Source organism: Parambassis ranga, chromosome 19 (assembly GCF_900634625.1).
Source record: "Parambassis ranga chromosome 19, fParRan2.1, whole genome shotgun sequence".
NCBI classification, from domain to species: Eukaryota; Metazoa; Chordata; class Actinopteri; family Ambassidae; genus Parambassis; species Parambassis ranga.
Window position 1 is genome coordinate 15,155,787 of NC_041039.1, and position 27,330 is coordinate 15,183,116.

The 27,330-nt window shown below is 43.9% G+C and overlaps 1 protein-coding gene across 1 annotated transcript in view; it reads left to right on the plus strand.

Moving 5' to 3' along the window:
- The window catches only part of igf1ra (insulin-like growth factor 1a receptor), a 63,778-nt gene that overhangs the window by 6,137 nt on the left and 30,311 nt on the right, over nucleotides 1-27,330 (plus strand). The window contains exon 2 of the mRNA XM_028431828.1: nucleotides 980-1,543. Within this exon, the coding sequence (XP_028287629.1) occupies nucleotides 980-1,543 (564 nt within the window). The remainder of the gene's footprint in view (nucleotides 1-979; nucleotides 1,544-27,330) is intronic.

Here is a 27,330-nt window from a genome sequence, read left to right on the forward strand (position 1 = left end):
AAAATTGGTTGAGGATAATGATTGCTGTAGAATACAGTAAAACGTAAATAACTAAATGAATAGAAAAAGGGCAAACTATGATGTGACTCACTGCCTATTATGGTGGTTAATTTAACAACTGAAAAATTATCCTCACACTTTGTTGCTTGGGGACAGATATTTTGTTATCTAAATTCATGTGGACTCATACTTTTAACATTAACAAACAGTAGCAGCAATGGGTTGGACCCTCTGTTCCTCACTACATGTTTAACTGTATGAGAAACTGTATGTTTTAAAACACATGACAGTTTGACTTAGTGTAGTGGTTTATGGGCACAATTAGAGTGAGAGTTAATCGTCGTTAATAATAAATGGTGTCTTTGTTGTTAATGTTTTTCTGTGTGTGTGTGTGAGACGGGGAGGGAGAGAGAGAGAGAGAGAGACAGGACGCTTCAGGCACTGTGGTTTCGAGTGTTGTTTTCCAAGCTCAGGGAATTGGCTTATTTAAACACTGGGTTTAACTGAGGTGACAGACAAAAACGTTTCAGAAAGAAATGCAGGGTTTACATCTGATAGATGCCAAAGGTGTATCGACATGTAAACTTATGCATGTTGACGTAAAGCTAAGAAAACAGCTTATTAAAAATGTGTTTACCTCGACCGACCCTGATGAAAATATCTCTTCTTGGCTAACAATTAAAATGCCTACCTAGAACACCGGGTGCACATTACCATATTTCATACAGTGTGAGAACAAGGTGTCCTGGCACGGCACACAGCGTATTATTTTATGTATGACACACTGCCAGCCGTATCATCTTGACTAACAGGATTATATGCTTTGAGAAGATTATTATAATTAAAATCTTTTGACTAAAGGAATCTACGTGCTTCTCTATATGTAGCGTTACTGTATTTCTCATTTGTTTACATATACAAGGATGTAATACGTTTTTGGACAATGTATCTTCATGTGTCATCTTTCTGTGTCTTCCAGTCTGCGGTCCAAGTATTGACATCCGAAATGACATCAGTGAACTCAAGCGGCTTGAGAACTGCACGGTGGTGGAGGGCTACCTGCAGATCCTCCTCATCAACGACAAGACCAGCAGCGATCACCAGGAGATCCTCAGCTCCCTCAGCTTTCCCAAGCTGACCGTCATCACCGACTACCTGCTGCTCTTTCGTGTCTCAGGCCTGGATAGCCTTAGCGCGCTCTTCCCCAACCTGACGGTCATCCGCGGGCGCAACCTCTTTTACAACTATGCCCTGGTGATCTATGAGATGACCAGCCTGAAGGACATCGGCCTGTACAACCTGAGAAACATCACCCGAGGAGCCATGCGTATCGAAAAGAACCCTGAGCTCTGTTACCTAGACTCAGTGGACTGGTCTCTTATTATGGATGCAGAGTTCAATAATGTTATCAATGGGAACAAAAAGGCAAAGGAGTGCGATAATGTCTGCCCGGGCATTGGAGAGAAACACACTCTTTGTCAGCGGACGTCTTTCAATGACAACTATGACTACCGCTGCTGGACATCCACCCAGTGCCAGAAAGGTAACACTGAATTCTCTGCTGTCTAATTAAGAATAAAGCGGGCTTTAAATGTCTTGTTTGCTTTGCTACATTAATTTTAATCACAGGAGTGTTTATGCCGTATTTTGCAGTACAAGTAGAGTAAATGCAGATGTGGCTTTTGATCTAGGCTGGTGGTTTCCAGTCTCACAAACATTCTGAAATTGTTGCATTTCTCCACCAGCGAACAAATCCCCATGAATCTATGAAGTGTTTTTCCTTCATTTCCGTCAGGCAGCGGAATTGTCCATGGGCCAGTGCAAACATTTCCTCTCTGTTCATTATAGAGACCTTGTCTTTAGATCAGGCTATTTGTGGAGTGAAGGATGGCTGCAGTATGGAGCACCGGGTATTAGAAAGGCATACTGAGTTTGAGGTTAAATTTGCTCTGCCAAGAAATGAGGTAGTCTACCTGTCTGGACCGTGTCAGCTAAATATTTGCCTGAGGGACATTTTGCGATTCATGAAAAGGGGTGTATTGAAGAATCTGGGGGAGGGTCATCCTTGTTTAGCTTTGGCCCAGCGGTAGGGTCATGCATTTTTTTTAAAACAGTTCAGGGGAGGGTCATATCATTTATATATATTAAAGTTGGAATTCCTTCAGTCTGCAGGGTTGGATTAATCCAGTTATGTGCATGCAATGCTTGTGTTGAGTCTGTCTGACTGTTTTTTCAGTGCTTCAGCTGCAGCACCTTTAGTTGTTTTTGCAGCTTCACGTCTTCGGATAACTTAATAATCATTCTCAGGCCTCTTAAAGGTAACTCTATAAGGCTGATAAAGCCTTTGTACCCATTCTTCCAGTGTGTCTGTAACTTATAGTTGTTTCCTTGTTACCATGCATGCATAGTTTTGAATTTTCCTCAGAGGTCAGGGTCATGAATACATTATGTGGCAGCCAGCTCATATATTATTGTGGTAATACAAAGAAGCCCATTGATGTATTTTTTCAAGTTTCCTCGCATTCTGTACGTTTACAAAAAAGACATCATGTTCCTCTTTGTAAGGTTGGTGAAATGTATAAATTAACAATGTTTACTTCCCGTCTATGTGGCCCACACTCGGAGCTCCTGCTCTTGTACCAGGGTTTTGTTAGAACTACAAATTGTATGTCACGTTGTGCTCGTCTCTGTGATTATTATTGCATAGACAAGTTTCATAAATATTTATTGGATGATATATCCTTTAAACCCGTCAATGCTTCTTGAGTTGCATTGTGTATCTCTATGTAATGTCACATACTTGGCAAAACTATTGGATACACATACAGATCATTTATGTAAGTTATTGTTTGACTTTAGAGAAACCATACTGCTTCATATCTGTCAGATACATAGGATACAGGAGGTATATTTTCCTCCATAAAACCAAAAACAAGCCTTTGGCATAATTTTCTTCATCCACTCATCTGTCTGAAATAATGGTGGGAAAGTATTCTTCCAAGCCTTTTTTTTGAAGACCTGTGTGCAGCTCCCATGCTCAGTTTGGAGTTTCAATCACCACCCTCCTTCACTCCTCAGGGACCCACTGGACAAATAGTGGAAATCAAGCTTGTGTCTTTCTCCCCGGTGACCACATCCTTTTTCTAAAGAAAAGCTTTTGTATTTATTGTTTGTGACTCTGTTTCGGACCCGCTGGGCCTCGTTGCATGCTATTGTCAATTTGCTTGATCTAAATTTGAAATTTAGATTAAAATGAGTGGTTTTATATCTTTCTTATATGTATCTCTCTAAATGTGCATATTTGAAAAATGCTGCATTGAAAGGTGCGGTTGCCTGGGATCAGTTTTTAGTCACGCCGTCTCTTCCCACAGTTGATGCTGTGTGAAGTTTTACAGTGAAACCCGCTGTTCTCACACAGCGGACTTGAGAGGCAGAGCAGGAGTGTTGTTTGTACCAGTTCACTCCTCTGAGAGGCCCAGGCCGAGGTCAGGGTAAATGCATTGATCTAGCAGGCCTTGAGGTCTTAAGGCTGCAGATAAAGGCATCTAAAAAAGGAAGGAGTTGTGAAATGATAATAGGACAGAAGAAAGATAGAACAGGTTGGTGATGTCTCTCAATATTTCTTTATTGTTCTTTGTCTTTGTGTCTGTCTTTGTGTTTTTTTAAAGGCTTGATGTGTCTGCTTCTCTCCTTCCTGCTTAAGATTCCTCTCTCCTCCCTCCACCCCTCAGCATAATTGCCTTGTTTTTCTCCAGTACAGATGTTCCTTCAAGGGCATGCAGTGGTTTTCTAGTCAATACGGCCTGGTCTCCTCTTTAATTACACTACATGAGGAGGGAGTGCTGTCTGCTTGCTCACTACTTTAGCCTCTAGGCCCTTCTAGTTCTCCACAGAACAACAGCAAAAAGTTTGTCCGCTCACTAGATACCATCACAGCAGTTTGGGATGTATTAGATCAGCCCTCTCAGAAGGGAATGTTAATGTCTCAACAGGCTCCACAGAATAAGCCAGGTTAATGCTGCACTTGTAGCTGGACAGAAGCGAGTGGGAGTGACAGTGTAGGGAAGTGCAGATTGGAGCAGAGGTTCTGGCCACTTTTTAGTGGCATGCAGTGATGCATGGAGAGGCCCTCTCTGAGGAGTCGTATGCAGGAGGAGGGGTACTGAGGGGAAATGTCAGACAAATGTCAAGTATACAAGCTTCACGGCGAGCTCTTGCTGAAGGGCAGTGTTGAAAAAGACCCATCCCTCCCCTTGTTATTCGGCCCTCCTCTTCTTCCTTCTTCAACCCCCCCCCATGCTTTCCTAATATATCCTCCCCTGTTGTTGTTTTTTCCCCATGTCTGTTCATTTCTTCTCTACTTCACTGAGCCTCATCCTCATCTCAGATTGTCCTTGTCAGTTCCTTAGCTGGTGTTTCCTCCTCTGTTTTCACCTCCCTCCTTTCTGCAGGGCTTATCAGGAGCTGTTAACAGCTCAGGCTGTCAGATAAATCTTCACTGTTTACTTGTCGGAGGTATTCCCTCACTCACACAATGGTCACAACTGACCAGCTTGTTTGGGGCCATGCCCTGGATCCTTCGACATTACACGCTGTTTGCTTTAAGTTCTGGAGGATCCCGTGACTAAAAGGTGTCTGGCCTGGTTCAAATATCCTCCTCAGATCTCTGTGTGTTTGCTGCAGAGAGCACTCTGCCCTCCACTGCTGGACCTGAGCCAAAACCAGATAGACAAGAGGCTGTTACAATTAGGCAGATGAGGTGGAAAGCATGCTGCTGTATCCATGCCCAGTCTCAGGGCAGGTTAGTCTTCATAGCTCCACAGGGAGGCACACACTCTCTTGCTTGCTAGTTCTCACATAGCTCACATGTCTTCTTTTTATGTGATAGAATATTAAGTTATGGAATGCTCAGCCTCGCATGCACTCTGGTCTAGTTTCTCAACCCATTCCTGCGTGTGCTGTCTGATTTAAAGGAACATCATGTCTGCAGTGTTTCATCTTGATATAAATAAATACACGTCATCAAGCTGCCCGTGAAGATTTAATGGACTGAAATGTGTACATACAAAGTTGCTTTTTTAAATGTGCAACATGAGGAATGATGTGCATTTTAGAACCTGAGCAGATGAAACTGTAACATAATCAGACCTGCCACCCTATTATGCCACAGACTGTCTTTGCAATGTGTGTCCTTGTACTGAACCCAGAAGAAGCTCAACAGAGCGAAAGCATTTCAGAGCCCTGGCAGTTTGGAGAGCTCTCCACCAGCCTGGGAGACTTTTTGCATTTGATAACATGTTTACTCCCTCTTTGCCAAATTCCTACTTGATATCTTCGGTCTGAGTAGTCTGACCTGAGTGCACTTCACAGCAGGGCAGGGGCTGTTTTTAGGGTAAACAGATTCTAACAGGCAGACAGAATCTGTTTATGTGTCAATATGTTGTGACTTCCTAGTTTACAAAGAATGTATCTATTACGTAGTACGGACATATAAACCCAGATTATATAGACTTTGTTTTGTGCAGTGGTTCACTCATGGACATGCACACCATGACAAAAAATTACTTTTTCAGTGTGTTTACCTGTGTTTATGAAACTCCATATACACACTATTTTCACTCTGTGTCACCCTAAAACCTTTTGGTTCCACCCTGCTGATGTGCATATGTTATTTTATTGTTATTGTGCTCCTTTACGACCAGAACACATTTGTTTGTCTTCTTCTTGTGCAGATGCTGGCAGTGATGTACCCTTAAACAGCCACTCCTCAGTCAGAGGTTGTTGTCAGGAATAGTTCTACAAAGATTGAGCTGTACAGATTGTACTTCCTTTGTGCTTGTTGAGAGCTAAATTTATTGATAATTAAATGTAAGGTGTGTATGTTAGCTTGAGTGCAATGTGCCTGCCCCTTTAAGTATATAATATTTAAGTACATTCCTGCTGGCTTAGTCAGAGGATAAAAATGGGGAAATACACACAGCACTGGGAGACTACATTTTAAGGGCCACATAGAGACTGATGTGTCATCTAGTCTGTGTTTGTTGTCTGCTAAGGTGGGCCAAGTTCTTATAAGCATGTCCGTGCCTTTTTGTTTCACCAACGGCCAACAGCAGTTACGGGGAAGCTTTTAAATATTTAATGGCTTTTCTGGAGCTTATCAAAGTCCTGCGGTTATAGAGACAGGAAAGAGAAAAGGGCTCAAATTCCAGTCTTGAGAGTCCGGTGCTTTCCTGGGGGCACACTCAGTGCCATGACTCAGTGCCTATACATCCGCTGTTTCCACTGGGCACGATCTGCTCGCCTGCGCTCTGCTCCATTTTGTACAAAGAATGGGCAGTAAGCCAGTGTGCTACAGAGATGGTACTCATGTTGATCAGACTCATTCACTCCTGCCCTCCCACAACCGGCAGACTGATGAGGGAGTTCTCACATCCGTTATGTTATCCACACTCATGGTTAGAGTTTCCTCGTGTTCACTGTACATCCGCGACTTCCTGGGAGAAGGAGAAACTGAGCATGGTTTGTACCAAGTGTTACAACTTATTACTTCAACAGTTGTCCTCTTTGGTGTAGACCTGAGATAACTTCAGAAGGACATATTCAACACTTGAGACACAGTTCACATGTTGTTCAGTTAACTGGCACTGTGTGTGTGTGTGTGTGACTATCCTTATCTCTGTTTTTTTCCATGAGTACTGGAGTCTGTTGATCCACATTTTTGCACCTCCAGAGTGCCATTGAATTAAACACACAAGAAAACGGACAAAGCTCCTTTCACAGCAGCACTTCATTCTCTGAGGCTTATGTCTCTTCAAGCAGTGGTCCAAGCTCAGGGCAAGTGTCTGTAAACAGGTGTGTAGGTGTGTGTGTGTGTTAGACAAAGAGATGCGATAGAGCAGAGATGATTTTCTTTACCTGGTCTTAGATTAAAATTTACTGCAAAAATAAAAATAAATATATTTACTGCATGATCATTTTAATTATGTGATTAAAATTGTGCAGATCATGTGAGCAGCCACTTTGAGTGACAGGCAGGGGTCATCGCGGGATGCAAGCTGATTGTCTCAGCAGTTTGTTAGTGAGTGACATAGGAGAGACGTAGGAGAGTTTTGGGGAGAGTGCTTTTCTCCTACTGAAAATACCTTGCCGGTGGTTGGATGATCTGTTATCATCTGCAAATTTAACCAATCAAAATGCTAATTTTTGTTCTCACACATCATCAGATCTGATACACACACATAAGCTGTCATAGCTGAAGTTTTTACCAGATTAGAATTTATTTTTTCTGTTCACCATTAAAGAACTCCCAACAAGAGGTCAGTGTGTATTTCATACCTCTTTTCACCTAGCTATCCTCCTCTCCATCTGCCTCCTTGCCTTAGCCACATTTTCTCCCATCTAGGTCACATTCATAAATGTCATTCTTAGGATCTGTTTGCAGCTGATGTTAATACATTCACCCCAAACAGAGACCCTCTTCACTGCATACCCAGAACCTGAGCCCTATTAAGAGGAAAACTCTGTTTGGTTACAAATAGTTTTTCTGCTCAATTGCTTTTATTGGTTGCCTTTGGACTTTTGAGATGCCTGGGGTGTGATTGGTCAGAATGGAATTCTCTCTGCCTCACACTTTAATGTGTTTGGAGTTTTCTTGCAAACACAAAATTGTAACATATTATATTTGCCTCACTGCCTAAGCAGAGTGTGGTGAAAAGCCACAGACACGTGTCGACTGCTATTACTGACTTTTAATGTCAACAACGATGTCCTTCTTGGTATAATTTAAACTTGATTGCAAAGTTCTGTCAAGTCTTGATGATGATGGTTATACAGTGTATGATTGTCCATGTATGAACAGCAGACCTTACTGTCCATTGATGGTTGACTCTGTGAGTTTATCCGACTCCTGTCCTCTGTGGCCTACAAAGGTCTCCTCTCAAAGCACTGACAGATTAGCCTCTTTTCCTAGGTTTCCTCTCATAGACTTGATTGACCAAAATAGGACCTGTGTGTCATGCTGCTGGCCTCCACAGAGACTGACTGACACACTTGCGCTCACATCCAAACATACAGGCTCTCACACAGGCATATGCTCTCTTTTCTCACGTGCCATCCCTTTTGACAAATTTTTCCTCAACTTGTGCCCAGGTTGCATGTGCCCACTGTGGCCGTGCCCGCTATGTTCTGCTCTCTGTGTGAATGTATGTGAGCTTGTGTAAGTGTCAGCTCAGTGTGTAATGTGTTTGATGCCTATTTAAGTCGCCCAGTGCCTCTGGTGATAGACTGCCTGCTGCCTTCTGGCTGTGCAGCTCGGAAGCTGTGACTCATCTTTTACTCTCACCACTCATTCATAAATCTGTGTGAATACTATAACTTCCATGCCCCCCCCCTCCACACATACACACATGCACCCCTCCCTCAGCTCTGTTGTAGGTTCCCTGCAGTCCTGCTCTAAATGACAGGAAGGATGAGGGCTATCGCTGCCTCTTTAGTGACGCCTCTCAGAGAGGTGAGAGAGATGAGTGCCCACGTCTGCTGCCTGTGCCTGCCCTTGGCGCCTGAACTGTGCCTCTGTCTGCCTGCCTGCCTGCCCCAGCTCTATCCCTCCATATTGCTCAGGCCAGAGCAGCCATTTACTCACTGCTCGGCTGGCTTGGCAGTGACTCCTGGGAGATAATGTGCCATGCCTGCAAGTAAGCTCTGAGAGCATGGGTTAATTCCACAGCGGAAAAAAGAAATCTCCCGCTGACAAATCTCTCCTGCAGAGGTGAGGATGTACTCTGGCATACCGCAGAGAGAGGCGAGTATCCTGCTTTGCCAGAATAGTTAGGCAGGTTCACTGAGGTCACAGAAACACTGCTCCTCTATTTTCTGCTTGTTATGTGTGTGGTGGAATAGACCCGATCTGAGATACTTCCTCTACCTTTAGCTCCACACATGGGGGAAATGTGTGTGTTCCAGTTGAAAACTGATCCACTTCCCAAAGAAATGTGTGGATGTGTGATGTGTCTGGCTTTTAAAACTTTGTGAACTGGGCTAAATCTTAATATCTATATCAATTATAGACGAGTAACTGTACAATCACTAAAAAGCAGTCATTGTATCTTGCAGCTGCATAGCTAAGGGTGAATCATGGGCCTAATGGGTGTGCATCTTTTGTGTACACCCTATCTATTAAAGAGATATCAAGCAGGCCTCAGCGTGCCGGCACTGTTTTGCCGTCTGTTCCTTTTCAGAGCTCAATAAGGAGATGAAAGGACATCATAAAATTACAAAGGAAACCTCATGAATTACACAGCTAGATGAAATGCCTGTGACAACCACACACTTCCCCTCAAACCCTTTCCTTACATTCCCTGTATGCCATCATGAGGATTGACATTACACTGACTCCAACTAAAACTTTTGTTCATGTCAGCTTTTTACACATCTCCCTCTATGTCTGGCTCTCAATGACAGAAAAATGACCTTGACCCTGTCTGGTGCCCCCTCTTCCTCTCCTCTTCTTGTTTGGGTGCAGTCCCCAGAGTCCAGTGCAGTTGTCAGCACGTAGCCTAATGGACACAGGTGGCTGCGCCTCCTCTGCCTTCTCGAGCCCTCTTGGCATGGCCTCTTGGCAGACCGGCAGCTCTTTGGCCCATCGCCTCAATGGGCCACTCCAACACAGTAATCACCAGTTGGTGCTTTGTTAGGATCGGGGTGGCCCAGGATGAATTATGCCTCTCAACTTTGAAACATGGCAGTGTGTGAAGTGCCCATTAGAATACAGTGTCTTTCTTTCTAAGATGGGGATGCAAATTTCATTGATATCTCTCCAAGTGATGACATGGTGTTGGGTCATTTCTGCTTCCCTCATCGTTCTGGAGTCCAAGAAGAGGCAGAGAGGGCAAGTAAGGGGGTTTGGATGACAAAAAAAACTGTACAGCTGTATTGCACCATGCAGCAGTCTGACAGCAGCTTGTTACTGTGTCAGATAAATATAGATGTCTCTGGAGCTCACCACTGCAGCTCTATCTCCGCTTGCTGCTGGAAGGGAGGAAAAGGCCGTGTCACCTGGGAGCTGCCACTATCCTCATTCATCCTCACTAAATTGGCTTTAGATTTGCAGGACATTAAAGATTATTGTGTCTCTGTAGTGGCAGAATGGGGTAAGTTAAGGTGACAGGGCGGCCCACATGACAACACAGTGCTGACCCATAATGAGATCACCAGAGAGATTTGTCAGTTAGGAAATGGCTGTGTTCAGGCAGTGTGCAATTTGTTAGTGTCTCTTTTTCAGTGCTGTGAGAATCTAAATTCCACTTTGAACTGAGTACTGAGGTTGTTCTTTGCCATTGATGCTGCCACTACGACAGTTCTTGTTCTTGGTGTCAGACCTCACTGATGGCTCAAGGCTTGCCATTGCTAAAAAAAGTTTACTAATCTCTGACAGTAACTTACCTATAAATATCAGTGAAGATTCTCTACACTGTTTAAAGTTTGTTTGAAAGTTTTACTAACATGACAGAGAGGTCACTCCTTAGGTGATAGAAATGATGCTTTTCCCATTATACAGTCAATATTGCAGAAACTATGTTGGACTTAAGCAACATTGGTGATGTAGTCTTGTTCTTTTTCTCAAACTTATACTGTATGTAATATATTGTAAATAAATAGAAATTATTTTTATCTGAAAGTTGAACCTTAAACTTGAAATAAATGCCTGCTTTAGTCCATTTTCTTGCTTTCTGTGGAGTTGTGTTGACATCTGAGCCTAGTAGCTGCTGTGAGTCCTTCCACAGCTTTTACAGTCTCATCTTTGACAGCTTAGAAGTTAAGAAAAATGCACATGTATATACAGTATTTGATGCACTTCAACGCTGAGCTTGCACAGACCCACCGTCTGAATGTGTTTAATTCTGCCTGTGTGTCGATACTGTGCATCCTCCCATGTCTGCTGATGAAGCAGAAAGGATGGTGTGATGGGGGTGGAGGAGGAGGAGGAGGAGGTGCATTAGCACTCCTTTCATCTGTTCCATCCTCTTGTGTCTGATGAGAGCACATTTGTTGATAAGTGTCCAGCGCGCTTTTGAAGTCCCAGTGTGGACTTGTCCCCCTTCAGTCCAACACCACTCCGCCTTTCCCTCCACCCACTCCACCACCCACTCCCATTAGTACATCAATTACAAAGAGGAGGCTTACGGGGCTTGTTTGCACTTGAGTCTGAATCAGGAATTGCTGCTCTCTCGTTCTCTCCCTCTGTCTGTCTGATAAACATGACAGACACTAGCCTACAGCCTTCATGTAAACATCGCCTATTGTCATTCATATTTTATTACTCGCGCTAATTTACTCAGCGTAGCCTCTCCTTTCTCAGCCCACGCTATGCTTGCCAGCTTGCCTTAGCTTTTGTTGTATGTAAGTATGATGTGGTTTTAATAATGCTGTGACTTACTGTTGATGATTAGTAAGTCAAAATCAAGCAGTCCGAAATGGTTTAAAAAATGCAGGCGTAGTTGTTCAGTTGTGGTCTGTGTCTCAAACGATTCCCTGTTCTGTCCTATGCTGTTGTTAGAACTTTTCCAGGCCAGACATGTACTTGCTTGTAAGAAGCTTGTTGTTGCATTCCACCTACCTCCCTGCATAATATATGGTATTATCTTTCAACCCCTTTTCTTTCTTTCTCTCTTCCTCTCTTCCTGCCTGTGTGTGGGGTAATGACACTGATGCTCCCATTTAGGAAAATCCCAAGAACTTCATCCTGTTTTGACTCATGGTGACAATATGTTATAAATACAGTAGTTTTGGGCAGGAATGGTGACTTATTGTGAAAGAAAAATATGTATAATCCAATTTAAAGTGTGCTTTCTGATCATAAAAACAAGCTTGTGTAAAGACGAAAGCCACCTTCTGTTTCATGTTATGCAAAAACACTACATTATGGATTTTTTTTTTCGCTTTTATTGTTAACAAAACTAGGAAGCCTTTTGTTCTCTGTTTTTTGTTCCGCATGTTTCTATGAATGCAGTCTTTATGTTTTTACTGTACAGGGTGTGGTGCTCTTTTTTTCTTTTCAATGCTGCAAACTAACTTCCTGTTTAGAAATAACATAATAGCTGATTGTTTTGAAACATTTACATTACAGTTGTTGTTTTTTTTCTGTAGAGAGTAGAAAAGATTGGTTTTCGCTCTGGTGGTGCAGCGCAGCCTTTAGTCGACAGCAACTATTTCAAAACACTCAGCTTAGTGTTTAGAGTAAATGTCAAAACCCAGCTCCAGATGTGTGTCATCCGAAAAAAATGAATCAAGGGGGCCGTGAAGTTGCACGAGAAGGAATGTGTGTCGCTGCCTTTTGGCATATACTTAAGTGCTGTATGTATGTGTTTACAGACCTACAGCACACTCACACACAGAGTGGTGCTTGGTGTTGTTGCAGTATGCAAGGCATCCATCTCTACAGTAGAATACAGTTTCATAAGGCTCAGATTTCTGCATGTAGGGGTGTTTCCTCCCTTTTTTTGTTTTGCAAATTGATGGATTTTCATTACATCAGAGATATATTATCATGAAATATGATTACATTATCTGCAATCTCAAAATACCTCTTTTGTACTGCCCAAACAGACAATTATTAACATACCATTTTAATGCCACAATTGACTACTTTCTGGCAAAAAAAACACTATTTTTAGCCTTTATTTTTTTATTTGTTTGACTCATTACATTTAATTGTAAGAAGGGGATTTGTGTAATTACATTTTCGTGTGCATTTATTTGGCATCTATGCATTGACTAGTTCAGTGGAAGCAGTCAAACGTGAAAATTCATCAGCATAAGATTAACCATAACTGACAGAATTAAGTGAAAATATGCCAGCCTGATGTTATTGACCCACTGCAGGTCACACTGCAGCTTTGAAAGGTTTCGACATGCCAGATGTCTCCTTTTTGTCTCAATTCCGCCATTCCATCTGTGACAGCATGCCAAATTTGTTTCAATTCGGGGCACGCTGCGAGGTTTACTCAAATAAAATCAGCTGACTCTCAAACAGCCACAGCAAGCTTCTCTGATACAGTATGACTTTGTATGTGGATGACAGTGATAGAAAGAAGCATAGGGTGGGTGAAGGGACTCCATTTTATCACTTAGGTGTGGAAACGTCTGTGAAATTGCAGCACAAGCAGCAGAGAATTCTTAACTTACCTTGGAGTGTGGAGACGAGAATGGCGCGTTCAGCGGATCCGCATGGATTCTGGCCAAAAAGCATTTAAAAAAAATCTGACTGGCTGATTTTGTGTGTTGTCAGAATCTAAATATGAATAGAGGAGTGTACTCAGTGGCTCACAATTTGATCTGCTGGGTTGGAACTGGTAGAATGACTGGCAGATGGACAAACAGTCAGATATGCTGGAGTCTGGCCTCCTCTGTGCAGCTGAGGTATTATTAGCATTTTGTGCCTCTGGAAGGCTCCTGCTTATAAAAAAAAAGCCCAGCTGCCCACCTTGGCCTGGTCGGGGTCTGAAGGATCATATAGAATCTCAAAGCTGGAATGCTCTTTAAATTTTTACACCTTTTTGCTGTTTTAATTAAGAGAAAGCCTTAAAGTGGCTTTTCTACTAGCATGTTAGTAATGAACTATTTCAGACCACCAGTGATGCCTGTGACCTTTTCTAGTCGCTGCTTCCACTGCTGCTTGAATTACAGGATTAATAATGTTTTTTTAGCTCTTGGAATTTGGGTTTAACAGTTTATTTTCACTGTAAATGTATTTGGAAGATTGCAGTTTTCTCTATCTGCTTTATGTCTAAACTCAATCTGTCATGTAAACACTGTCTGTTAAGATGAGTTAAGTGATTATTTACATTCAAGCCACATTGCAGCACACTGTAGCCTGGTGTGATTTTTGCATTGGAGAGTATGTAAATATCAAAAGAGGTTGTTATTTCCTAGCATGTAAGTACGTGCTCTGCCCAACGCACTCTCTAGTGCTGCCATGGAGACAGACACCTCTGCATTCGGCGCGTCGCTTAGTGCCTGCGGGTGTCAGAAAATGCTGCACACAAGCATGTGTTTAAACTCTTGGCTCCGGTGCAGTGGGAGGAAGCGGCCTCTCGGGGCACAGCAAAGAAAAGGCAGAGCCACTGCTGCCGTGTCTCGTTTTAAGCACAACAACGGAGATGTATAGCTCCTGATTTACGGAGTGAGCATGAGCTGGGCGGTTCACATTCTGCCAGAGAGGCCGGCTACTGGAGGAAGAGAAAGGGAGGGAGGCAAAAAAAAAGAGTCCAGAGTGAGAAAAAGGATCGAGGCTGAGCTAGTGAGGCGGAGGTTTGCGTATCTCCACCCAGTGGTGAGGTCACATCCACGCTCACATCTGTATGAGACAAAGTCAAGATCAAACATGTCTGACGCCCCCTCTGCTCTGATCTATGACCAGGCCATATTAAAAAGCTTCCCCTTGACTAATCACCTCCAGCAGAGGCTGGGGAGTCACAGGGCGGCGATGCGACTCAAATGTAACTAATAATGTAAGAAGCTGCCAGAAAATAGTAAAGTCTGTCTTTTAGCTTGCTGTATTTTTTTTATGTGTGGGTTGTTTTTGTGTGTACACGTCGGTGGAAAAGAGCTTTTGTGCGAGGGTGACACATAGAGGCATTGTGCTGGGAAGTGTGTGACATTATTTCGTTTGCTCTCCTTTCATTTTTTTCTCTGTCAACTAACTGACACACCCATTCCAGGAATCTCTGGTGGTTTTACTGACTTTGACTTTCTCATGTAAATACTTTACCCTCTAAATGGCCCAAATTAGGGCTATCATACTGCAGATTGATTCAGGATATTGGCGACAGGCCACTGTGGGGATGGTCTGCAGCGTGGCATTTTTCTGACATAGCTCAATGGAGGAGGTCTCGCATGTCTGCCTTTTGTGGTGGAGAAGGCTGTGTTTGTGTGTGTGTGTTAGGAGGTGGAGTAGGGGGTGGTGGGAGGGGAGGTGGGGCCTAAAGAAACAACGGCGACTGCTCTCGAGTCTGTCGCCTGTTCCCTGCCTCTTGGCAGTAAACTTGATCAGCAAAGAAAAATACACGCTCTGCCTTTACAATGCAGGCCTTTGTCTCCGGTCGGCATCGGAACCGTCAACCATTTTGAAAATAGTTTCCAGCTTATTAAAATGCTTCCAGACCGTGACTGTTGAACCAGTGAGTTTTCCAGTTAATTGCTTGGCATCCTTCCCCATCTTGGGTCTGTCGTGGGCATCTTCAGAGAGTAAAGGCTTTTCTAGTTGGGATTTATTTACTAGTGGGGTTACGGGGTACCATTCTCTCTCCCTGTGCCCCCATGACTTTGATTAACTGTGAAGATCATAAGCCAGTTCAAGTGTGGCCTCATACCCTCATCGCCCAGTGTCATTGTTCTAACTAAGCTGCTCTCTTCAGCAGAAATGAATTAGCCTTTTGTGCCAATGGCCTCTTACAAATGGCCACTAATGGTCTGTTAGTTTAGTTTGGACTCTATCTAAGTTAAATCACAGATGCTATTAGGCAGTGCAGCCATTCAAGAGTCACTGCGTTTGCCGTTTATATTGAACACTCTGTATCTGACACAGGGCTCCTCAAATTAACACTGGCTCCCTGTTGTTTTCTAAATCGTCTGTGGAATTGCACTGAGAAAGTAATTAGATTTCTGTGTTAGAATATTGGCACAGCAGTGTTTTAATTTAATCTGGGCATCGGTTATCAGTGCTGCTATAACTTCTGAATTGATCTCTTGGAGGTAATAGGTGCACGGCCCCTGTGTTATTGGATCCACAGCTTTTTATTGCTCATCTGAGAAGCTGATCTTCTATTTGTATGTCTGTGACCACGGGCTGAATGTCCATCAATTGGATAATCGAGTATTTTTAAGTGTGCTGCTCTGTTAAACTGACAGAAGAGGATAAACACAAGGTAAAGGATCTTGCAGAAATGAAAGGCTTTCTCCTCTGGGTTCATTTCTTTCTGCCCAGGAAAATATATTCAGAGCTTGAATTGCTGCAGGTGGTTTCCTCGGATCACCTCTACACCATTTGAACACCAGAATCCAAAATCAGCTGAACGAAGGTTTTCTTTTTTATTTATATTTTGTCTGTGCTGTAACACTTTCCCCTCTCATCCAGGGTTACATAAGTTCAATCCTATGGCTGGTTTCCCTGCTGGCATTATTTTTGCATACTGAAGATTCCTCTGTCTAAGAGAGAGATAAGGAGACCGGTAGTGAGGAGTGGGGGGATGCCATAGAGGGCAGACAATGGGCAGATTCTATTAAATGAGCCAACTGGTATTGACTCTGGCTTACGGCATCTTATGTATTGTCACAGTGTTGGTATTATCCCCTGGCTGATGTCATGTCTGCCTCATGAAATTGTCTGTTGTTCTTAAAGGCCAGTATATGCCTCTTATAAAGCTTGTCCAAAAACACAGACAGCGCTTGCTTTACGTGCTTTTGTGGGACACAGCATGTGGGAGGGGTTGTTCTTTTCACTGTCTGACCCTCACAGGGAGATCTGGAAGAATGCCTATTGTTTCCTCATCTCTTGCTTTGTCTGATAAACTCTGACCAACTCTATAGCTTTGTCACTGAAAGCTGCCATCGCATACCACAACTCTCCTCGCCCGTGTTCCTCATCCATCCCTTATACTTTCTTCCTCATCTGATTTCCTTCTTCCTCTTCCTCGTCCTGCTGCTTATCCAAACAGCTGCTGAGCTGGAAGACTTCCTCTCGGCCTGTGGGCACCATTGGCCTGCTTACCCAGGATAAAAAAATGCCTCGGTCTGGACAGGGATTACATAAAAGACTACTGTCTTCGCTGTCAGTACAGTTCATTTTGCCTGTTACAAAAGGATGGTGCTTTTATGTAATCTCACAGACAGAAAGAGGACACAACCCCTGTCCTCTAAAAAACTAAAAACTTAATTTCTCAATCCACTACCTCTTAGCTTGTCCAAGCCTGTAGTGGCTCAACTTACTTTCTTTTTAACCCCTATTCACTAGATCAGTATCAAACAATGTAACCCTGCATCCACGCTTGATGACTCATTACTTTTTCCTTGTGTCATTTTTGCTTTGGTAGAAAATATGAATGAATACAGACCTTTGAAGGCTATCGAGTCCATTTTTTTTTTTGCAGATAGGTTTTATGAGGCCTTGTAACAGGGTTTGGCATTAAGCTCCACCTAGTGCTGCCGATTTTCACTTTTAATCCCATATATTCTTCATTCAGCACGCGTTTGCAAGGTCACCTAAGGCACTCGAGGGATACAGCTCCAATAAAGAATGCATGACTGTAAGTGATCCTGCTGAAACGTCACTTGCACTCAGCTCAGCTTCTCCATAATGTGGTGTTTATCCTCTAAGACTGTAGCAAATCAGGGTATTTTTAGAAGAAAATTCTTATTGCTCTTAACAGTGATTAAGCAGTGACAACACATGGGCTGTTTTTGTTTGCTTAGAAAATATTATTGTAAAAGGCCATTTTAAGTCTGCACTATAAGCAGTGTGTCACTGTTCCTGTAAATTTCTCATATGCACTGCTGACGTCAAATTGCCAGACTTCTTCCAATTCCACACATCAGGCATTGTGTGTGTGTTTAGAGTGTTTGTGTGTGTGGGCTTGGATTACAGCTATATGGAGTGCTTCTGGTTTCTGTGTATGGGAATAGTAGGTCCGAATTGCTGCTGTTGCTCTTGGCTTGTTCGTCCACATTTCCCTAACCTCAGAGATATAAGATCTTGGCGTTTAGATGTCATGCCACTTTATCATCGGCTGCTCTCCTATTTGCAGTCAGTGCCATTTGCCTGGCTTTTTCTGCTGTTTCGTCCAGTGCAAATACGATTTGACAGAGGTTCACTTCTCTTTCTCTCACATGCCTCCCTCTCCAGGTTTTAATGTTGTTCCTGTTTCATCACAGGATTTGATTAATGAGCTGGAATTTAGTTCTTCTTGCAGGTCAAGGGCAATTAAGTATGTTGAATTCCGCAAATTTCTACAAATGTTTAGACTGCCGAACCCTTTGAAGTCCCTGCATGATTGACAACAAGCTTTTCTGTTCTCCTTGTGATCCGAGGATAAGTGGGATGGATGCCTTGGAACCATTTCCCTTGTTTAAAACTCTAACTGGATTAGAGGTATCCTCTAGAGAAAGGTGCCATAATGAATGATACAGCACTACTGTACAAACCCTGCCTTCACAGTGTGCATGCTGATAGTTTGGGTGGAAGAGAGGATCTCCCAGATGTGTGGGAGCCACCTGTGGCTGTTTTGACACAGGCATCAATTATTGTATATATGGTATTTCACAGCCCACCCCTATGGGGAGAGATGAAGACACAGGAAATATGTGTGTGAGGACATCATAGAGGGGTGGTCCTTCTGTGAGTTCAGGAAGCAGGCCAGAGTCCTTTGGGCCTTCCCTGACAGCTGCAGCAATCTGAGAACAAGGAGCTCACCTCTAAAGAGTTGGGCAAGCTCGAGACCAAACACTGTCATGTGTCCATTTAACAAAGTGGGGTTAAGAGCATGCTGCCATGCCCCATTATATGTTTGTACAGCGGCAGACACTTTGCCCATCAAGCATCAGTCTAAATGCAACAATTGTTAGTTTTGCACAAAGAGTTGTGTAAAATGACCGTGACCAGTACATGTATACTGTTCCCTCCTGTTCACATGGCAGATCCCAGAGCTATCCAAGACAATTAGTGTATTCATTCCTCTCAGTGTGCTATCTGATTAACACCAGAGGAAATGTGGAAGGATGGATTGATGAGAGAGGTCTGACTCTGTGGCACTGAGGGAGCCTGATCTTTGCCAACCTCTAATGACAAGAGGGTGCAGGAAATAAAATACAGTGCTGAGGCAGAAACACACACTAAAACTTTGTATATTAGAGGACACGCACTCTTCACCGATAGCACCTGTGTGTCAGGCCTCACAGCTGCAGAGCAGTAACATACTTCTATAATGTAATCATGGGTAGACATCAAGTGAGTTCATGGTGTCTGTTTGGATTAAGGATCTCATTGAATACACAGAATGTTAAATTTAAGACAAACATGTCAATAATATATATTTATTTGAAGACCCGGGAAGCTTTTTATTAAGGTAAATATGAACCTCCTGTGTGGATAAATAAGCATCTTTTGATCCCTTGAGATTTAATGAGGGAAGCCAAGCACAGTTTCTTTGCTCTTGTTGTGATTTGATTTTGGCGGTTGGTGTAGCAGATGGGAGGGGTGGCTAGAGGTTGTAGTGCCTTCGGTGCTCCCTCCCTCAAGTGGGTGGGTGTGTGTATGTGTAAGGGCACGCAAAGCACTCTGTAGTCTGTCTTTAGGCAGACAGACAGCTGGTCAAACAGGCTTAGGAGAGCAGTGGGCAGTCTGGTCCCTGACTTAAGCCCATTAGGCCCTCTTCACTCCTCATTGGTCAACAGCCCCAAGTTCAAAACTGTTTTGATAGTATTTTGGATGGGGGTTCCAGGTGGAGCTAAGTGCTCTTTTGACCAAACAGTGGCAACAGATCTTCCAAAGAACCCCAAAAGAGCATGAATGTTTTCAAGTTCTGCCCCAGTGCTGCCAAAGGTTTTTCAAGCCTGTATGTGTGTTGTTGTGATTAAGTGTGACAGGGTAGTGCGCTGTGAGGGTAGGGGCCCCCCCTTGCCCCTGCCCCTCTAGTGTGCTGTTGTCTGGTTGTGTCGTGTAGCACGTAGGCTTGTGGAATGCTGGACCGTTCTACTGCTTCCCCCGTGGCGGGTGGCCCTCCAGGAGGGTGTTGGGGGGTGACACAGGGATCAGTGGAATGTATTTTTGTGTTTCTGTATGTGACACAGAATGAGCAGGATTTCATTTTTTGGGCAGATGTTACTTTGTTGTCTTTGCACTTTTGATCCAGCCGAACGGACAAGAGTTAGCTCACAATGAGGATGTTATTTATTAGCTAAAGAAACACAACACCAGCCATGGCTGTTACACTGACACATTGTTTTGCATGAGAGGCACAAGGAAGAGACGAGAAAATTTACTTACACAAAGGTCTAATTTTATTCCAAGAAACCTGTTTGTCCGATCTGACATGACACCGATGCATCTCTGACTGGTGAAATGATTTACTTTTATTGCTGTCTCCTTCTGCCATGTGTATCACTTCTCTTTAAATACAAGCCAGCAGCTGCTGGTCAACCAGACAGTGCTATTTTATTTGAACACTGTCCCTACTGTGGGCACCAGGAATGCCTCAGAGTTATTTGAGAGCAGACATATAATTATACCATTAGACTGACAGTGATGCTTGCTGTGAAATACTAGTGTTTTATTTTGCTTGCTCTAATCAAAGCTGATCTCAATTTCTGTTTTTGGTGGGGCCGCAAACGGCTGTGACATCCGGATCGTGCTCTCCTCCCCTTCCATCCACCCCTCCGTTCTCTGTGTGAAACCAACTCATGCAGGCGCCTGGTCAAAGCACACATGTGCTGACGTCACGCGGGCTGCCTGTGGGCTGACGTCGGTGTTCAGGCTCGAGCCATATCAGAGGGGCGAATGGGCCCCAGTCACTGTGGCTGGCTGGTAGCTCAGTCCACAATGGCTCCTGTTCAGACCTCATGTCCCACAACCGCAAACAACGCTTGTGTATGCGCACGCGTCTGCGCTTGCATCAACTATCCCGTGCCAGACATATCTGATGCAACAGTGGATCAAGGGATCAGTATATCATTTCTGAGAATAGCCTTCCCTGTCCGTAACCGTTCACTGTGGAATAGGTGTAAGTGTGGGAAGATAGAGCCAGATGTGGCTAGATTAGCAGCTGTCCACAGCTCCTTTTGTCTGCTGTGTCATGTCTGGTGGCTGTAGGAATAAGGGGCTGTGAGCTGATGGATAGACAGACCAGTTATTTCCTTCTTTTCATGCCTTTTCCCCTCACCTACCCTCTTAAGTTTACATCTCAGAGAGCTCAGTCTAGGGATTGATAATGTGTCATTGGATCCTCCACTAGATCAATGGGCTCATGGCACACTGGTGGCAGGCTACTGGTAATCCATCATCAGGGGTCACAACACATTTAGTCCTGTCTCACAAGCACTCATTGACATTCAAGTGCCATGGTTGAACAGAGGGAGGAGGAGAGCAGTATTAAGTTATGGTAGTTGGCTGGCTGAGAGCTGTGTGATTTAACCTCTGAAGCCTCTGATGGGGCTGTGACCTTAGCTCATCAGAAGAATGCTCTTGACCACCTCATCCCTTACCAATGCATGAGCCAGTGAAATATTTATATCCAAAGACAGTTCCAGAAACAGATTCATTCACAGTCCCTCTATATAACTTAGCTTGCTGCCCCTCAGTGTCTGAGTGTGTTGGTTATTTGCAAGTTTACATGTCCCTCTCCTTAATGACAGCTCTGTAGCTTTGCAGCAGTCGAGCCTCCACTGGGTTCAGCATGTCACCTTTCAGTAAAGCTGTTGTCTGCCCTTCCTCTCACATCTGGATCCAATAGCAGCAGCTTCCTTCTCTGAAGAAGGAACACATATAAATAGCCAGGCAGCGGTAACCACACCATGCAGCACAGGCTGGATGTTAGTCCATTTGTTTACTGCTGGACCACTTTTGCAGTACCAGCTCAGATATGGCGTCTGATATTCCGATCCCCCTCCCCCCGTTTGTACCCCTTACCCCCGTGTCCCTCGACTCCACCTCTGATCCAGAGATCCCTGGGCTGTGGTGTGACTGACGCACGTACACCAAACACTGAACGCACGTCCACACAGCTCTGTGCCCATCTGTGGAAAGTTTGAGTGGAATGGGGCCAGCACTAAAACACAGGCAAAGCAGAGGATGGGTGGTGGGTGGGCTGAAGGTGGCCTGCGTGGGCTGAAACCTGTGGGCTGAGGAGGGGAAATGCAATATCCTGGTTATAGCTGAACAACTAAATGTGCTGCTTTTATGAGATGTGAAGCACAGTAACAGTTGCGTTACAGGGATTATATAACCACCGCATACCTTAATTTACAGATATAACCTGTGTGAGTGTGTGTATACTGTTACATCCAGACTTCTCATTTTAAATGTATAAACGAGCAAAGTTGGTTAACTATATCTTTTATATCATAAGACTGACCTTTGTCACGGCGTCTGCATGCTACTAACTTAACACATGCCCCTTTTGTGTGGCACATGTGTATGTTTAACCACAGAAGCCCAGGCTTAGCACCACCCTCCCAAATTAAAACTCATTCCAGCAAGAGGTTGGTCTGTTCAGCTTTGTTTGCAGCCGACCCTTCTTTGCTTGTCCCTTCGTCTGGCAGGGGGCTGCAGCAGCCAAAGTGGGGAGAGGAGGGGATGTTTGGTGGGTGTGTTTTGGGGGTTGGGTTGGGAGGGTTGTGTTGAGCTTCTTTTGCTTGAGTGAGTTTTAATTTGTGTGCGTATAGCAGAAGACGCTGCAGGCTGGTGTAGTTGGTGGGGGCACAGATGCTTCAGCGCTCATGCACAAATTCACCCCTGTAATACACACACACACACAAAGTGACGCTTCTTATTGTGTTGTCTGAATGTTTCTGGCTCCGTCGGCTTTATTTTCATTCTCTTCTGATTGATCAGTTTATTTGTGGCAGGCTGCTCAGGGATACAGCCTATTTGCTCTGCCCTATTTGTTGCTGCTTTAACATAGATTGCCAAAAAAAGACAAAAGATCTCTTCCTATTTCTATAGACCACAAAGAGTTGGGCAAAAAGTAAAATGTTATAGCAATGAACCTTATGTTGCTTTGAAAGCATGCCTCCAGAGTCTGCATGTGTGTCCGTGTGATGTGGTAAAACTGCAGAAACATGGAGGTTGTGTTCCAGGGATGGAACTTGAGAATGTCCCCGTTCCCCTCTTGCTGGCCTCTGAGGAGGAGCCACCAGTGCTTGCTCCTGCCCCTGCTCTGCTCTGTGCCTGCCTTCCTCTGCCAGACGCATAGCTTCAGTTTCCCTCCCAGGCCACAAGGGTATCAGGTTTGTTTTGGAGGGGTGGGGAGAATGAGGATGGGGACAAGGATGAGGAAAGCCTGGCATATGTGAGGAGGAGAATTAGATGGACAAATCTAAGCATTGGCGAGGGATAAAAATGGTTAGGCAGATGAGAAAAAAGGATGGACCAAGAGGTGGGAGGGAGGGGAAAAGTAGAACAAACAAGTCCCTCCTGGCCTGTTGCTGCCCCTGACCCCTTATCCATAAATTCCATGCCAGCAGCTGGAGTTGTGAAGCAGCCATTTTATGAATGAGGGTGAGAAGGAGAGGCATAAGGAAGGGGGGATAGAGAGAGAGTGAGAGAGAGGGGAGGCGGGTCAGGTTGTGTTTTAGTGCATGTGTGTGGGTGGGTGAGACGCGGCTCAGAGGCGCTTGTGGTGGAGTTGGTTATGTGTATGTGTGTGAGAGAGTGACTGTTCGGGCCTTGTGTGTTTGCGTTGTGTTCATGCCTCTGCTGAGACACTGTGCAGTCTGGAACAAAGGCCCAATTTTGGCTGTGCTTCCGCCTGAGGCTGCTCGCTTAGCAGCCACCGCAGATCAGTTGTCAGAATGAGGAGTAACAGGCGCACCTCAACACTTGTATTTTGCCAGCTTCAGTAAAGATAGACTTCCTGATTTTTGCATTTGTTTATTCGTATTTCTGCAAATCCTTTTTTTAAATGCTCTTGTTTTTTCCCAGTGGTATCCCTATGACACTGTTGTTTTAAAGTGGAGTCCCAGGAGCTCAACAGGGAGGTTCACTCTAGTTTATTTGCCCTGTTTATTTCATGCCTTTCAGCACATACGTACATTTTTTTTCTCTTTCTCTGTAGACTAACATACACACACAGTATTTTTTGTAATGAAGCATCCTCATTTTCACTTACTTTCACAACAGTATGTGACTTTTTTTTTTGCTCTTCACTCATTTGTAAATCGAGCCCAGCACAGAGATGTTTTATTCTTGTCAGTGTTGTCATTGAGGTCATGCAATTTCCCCATTGTGGGACTAATAAAGGTATTCTTAATCTTAGTCCTTTGTTCTGAGGAAGTATTTGGATGCACTTGACATATCAATCCCACAATCCTACTGCTGGCGTCGTCCCTTACACACACAATGATGGCACAGCTGTTCCGTGCTCGTCCCATCATGTATCATGATCAGTTATATTCGACAGCCATGCGCACACACACACTATGGCCGTTCAGCTGATTTATTGACAGTTTTAGTTTTGTTGACGTGTTTTTTTTATCATTTCTTCTCTGAATTATAAATACTTAACTCATCAGAAACAAACCTGAAATTGGTTTCTCATGTTTTATTATCAATTTATATTTGATGTCTAAACAGGGTCAGGGATAGTGCATCCTTTCTCTTGTCATGGTGATTTTAGCCCCCCACTGCCATCCACAGAGCTGTAGTTAGCAGGTGCCATTAGCCAGTCAGTCGCTTAGTCAGTCAGTGCTGGACGTGCAATGCTGCAGGTAATGAGAGCTGACACAGAGTGACAGTGCAGACAGGAGGACACGCTGTCACTGTGGCTCCGGGAGGACACGCAGACATCCTTTGGTGTTGTTTACTCCTCACTGTCTTCATTATCTCTGCTGATAGTGATGCCAACTGATCTTTTTTCCTGCTTGCTTTCTTCTCTCTGCCCCTCCGTGCCTCCACCTACCCCGAGGCTGTACAGAGAGGGAGCAGCTTGTCCTGGAGATGCTGTAAACCTCTTGTTTACGCGTCGGGACGTGCTCTGTGTCCAAGGTACACTGGGAACGCAGGGTGATCTCACTTTCTCTCAGGGCAACTTGATGAACTCACATTTTCTCCCCCTCGAGAACTGGCCACACACACGCACAAACACACACATGCATCAGGTGTTCCTGGCACTGCCTACGTGTAGCAGGAATGTGTGCCTGCAGGCAAATTGGAGCTGGAAGGAAAGGCTGCTGTCTGCTTCTGCCTCGGATTCTATGATGGTGTCCTGAAACAATCCTGTCAGTTATTGGTTTGTTTAGACTGACAAAATGGTAACAGCGTTGGTAATACATGCATCATTCCTTATTTTTTGACATTTTTTTTTATTTTGCACCCTTCATGAGTAAATTCAGCAGCTCCTTTCCATTCAAAGAACATATTCCATTCACTTCTATGAGGCAGTGCTCACACTTCACTTCAAGTAACACAGTCATTGGCCTCCATGCTCCTTTGTTTACTTTTAGCATTGTTTGTGTGTGTCCTGTAACCCCATATGGTACAGGTGATTTATGACTTTCCCCTGGCAGTGGTCAGATCATTCAAAATAAGCACAATAAATAAATTAATACATAAAAGTTTTTTCTAAAATTCCCGGGAACTGTTCAATTCAATTCAATTCAGTTTTATTTATATAGCGCATATTACAATCAGACATTGTCTCAAAGCGCTTCACAGGAACCCCCCTAAGAGCACTGAACTGTTCTATTATGAGGTTTATACTTGTTTATGGAATTATATATGTAGAATTTCTTTTTTTTTCATTGTTGCAATTAAATAATTAAAAGTATAGTAAATGAGAATTGATTCAAATTATCTCAAAAATGGCTTTGAATTCTGTACCTATCATGTAAGAAATTGTCAATAAATGAATAGCTGCAGTGAGCTCATATGAGATCATCACTGCCTCATAAGCTTTTTCTGGGTGAGAGCTTCTAGCTAGTTAGGATAGCAGATAACTGTTGTCCTGCAAAGGACTGTATAACACACACACACACACACACACACACACACACACAAAACTGCTCTGAGAGAGGTCAGGACACAGTAATAGTAGCTCTAATCAAGCCACACTAAGACAAAGCAGGGCCTGTGAATTTGGCCATGGAAAAGGGCCTGGAGTCAGAGCCAGCACTTTGATGGCTTCCTTTTAGAGTGGTAGTTAGGATATGGTCTCCTGTTTCCTGTGTTTGCTCCTTCTTGCTGTGTATGTGTATGTGATTGATGGTTCATTGATTGAGCAGCATGCTCCCGTTCCCTCTCTCAGCCAGCTATCTGTCCCCTAGCTGTATAGCCGGCTGGCCCAGCACCAGCTGTTTAAAAGTATGTGAGTGTGTGTGCACACGTTCATGTTTGTCTAAGTGCCTTCATGGTGGAAATCACTAATCTAGCAGGTGTTATTTCTCTTCTTTCCATGGCATCCTTCTGTGAAAATAGATAATGTACAACTCAGCACACATTCCAGCTCCTGTAATATTTAACAGCAGTTTATTACTGTATTCATATTTCACTATGACAAAGGGCTGTTATTATCACTGTCTGCACAGGCCTTTGTACTATTTTCTGAAGCATTTACAAAACTGCTTCAGTGCTACAGTCAAGATATCCTCTGGCCTTTCACATGATGCTCAGTTTAGCAGTGTTCAGACCGATAACAGCTAACAATACTTAACTTTATAAAAACTACTGCATCTGGGGACAATAGGTATACAGTAAGGTGAATATAGCAGCCTGTGCATGCAGTGTGTAAAGCTGGTGCAGTGTCCTCTTTACCCAGGTTACCACATGTATGTCAGAGGAAGAGAGTGAACAGCATAAAACTGATGTGAAATAATCTGATTGAGGAAACCTTGAGAAACTGTGTTCCATTGCATTGTACTTGTGCAATGACAATCAAGATGAATCTAATCTTATCTAATTAGAGCTTTAAGAGAAGCAGAGATTGTTTATGATGCATCTTGCTGTCCTAAATGTATCTGTGTTAAGGGTGACACTGCTCCCATTTGCAGTTCCACAACCATTTGTGAGATTCCATCGATTTAGGTCATAACAAGAGGGAAAAAAACAGCTTCCCAGACTTGTGTTTACGTTCTCAGTGGATGTGTGTAACATGTCTGCACTGCAGCGAGCCTTTATCCCGTGGTTCAGGCCCCCTGTTGGCACTCAAATACTGTTGCAGCCTATTCCCTCGACTTGTGAGGGGCCTGTAACAACGGGAAAACAAAAACATATTTTTCTGAGCAGGGGGCGCCAAAGTGGGCCACGGTGTTGTGTGCCCCGTGCCTGTGTCCCAGCTGAAGGAGAGAGTTGCCTGCAGAGAAAAAGACAAGGAGGGAGGTAGTGGGGTAAAAGACCCACTCTTTTTAAACTGTGTCTTTATGTCTCCCCTGACTGAGTGTGCCACGACGTTTCACAATGAAGGCCATTGTTTGTTGGAGGAGGGGGAGAGTGAGAGAGCGTGGGCATTTTGTTTCAATCATTTCTGGAAGTCTTGTGTTTGACATGGTGGGGGCTTAGCACTTCCTGTGGTTGGAGGCAGACTTGTTCTCTGTGCCCATTTCCCTGCCTCTCTACTGGCATCTATCCTCTCT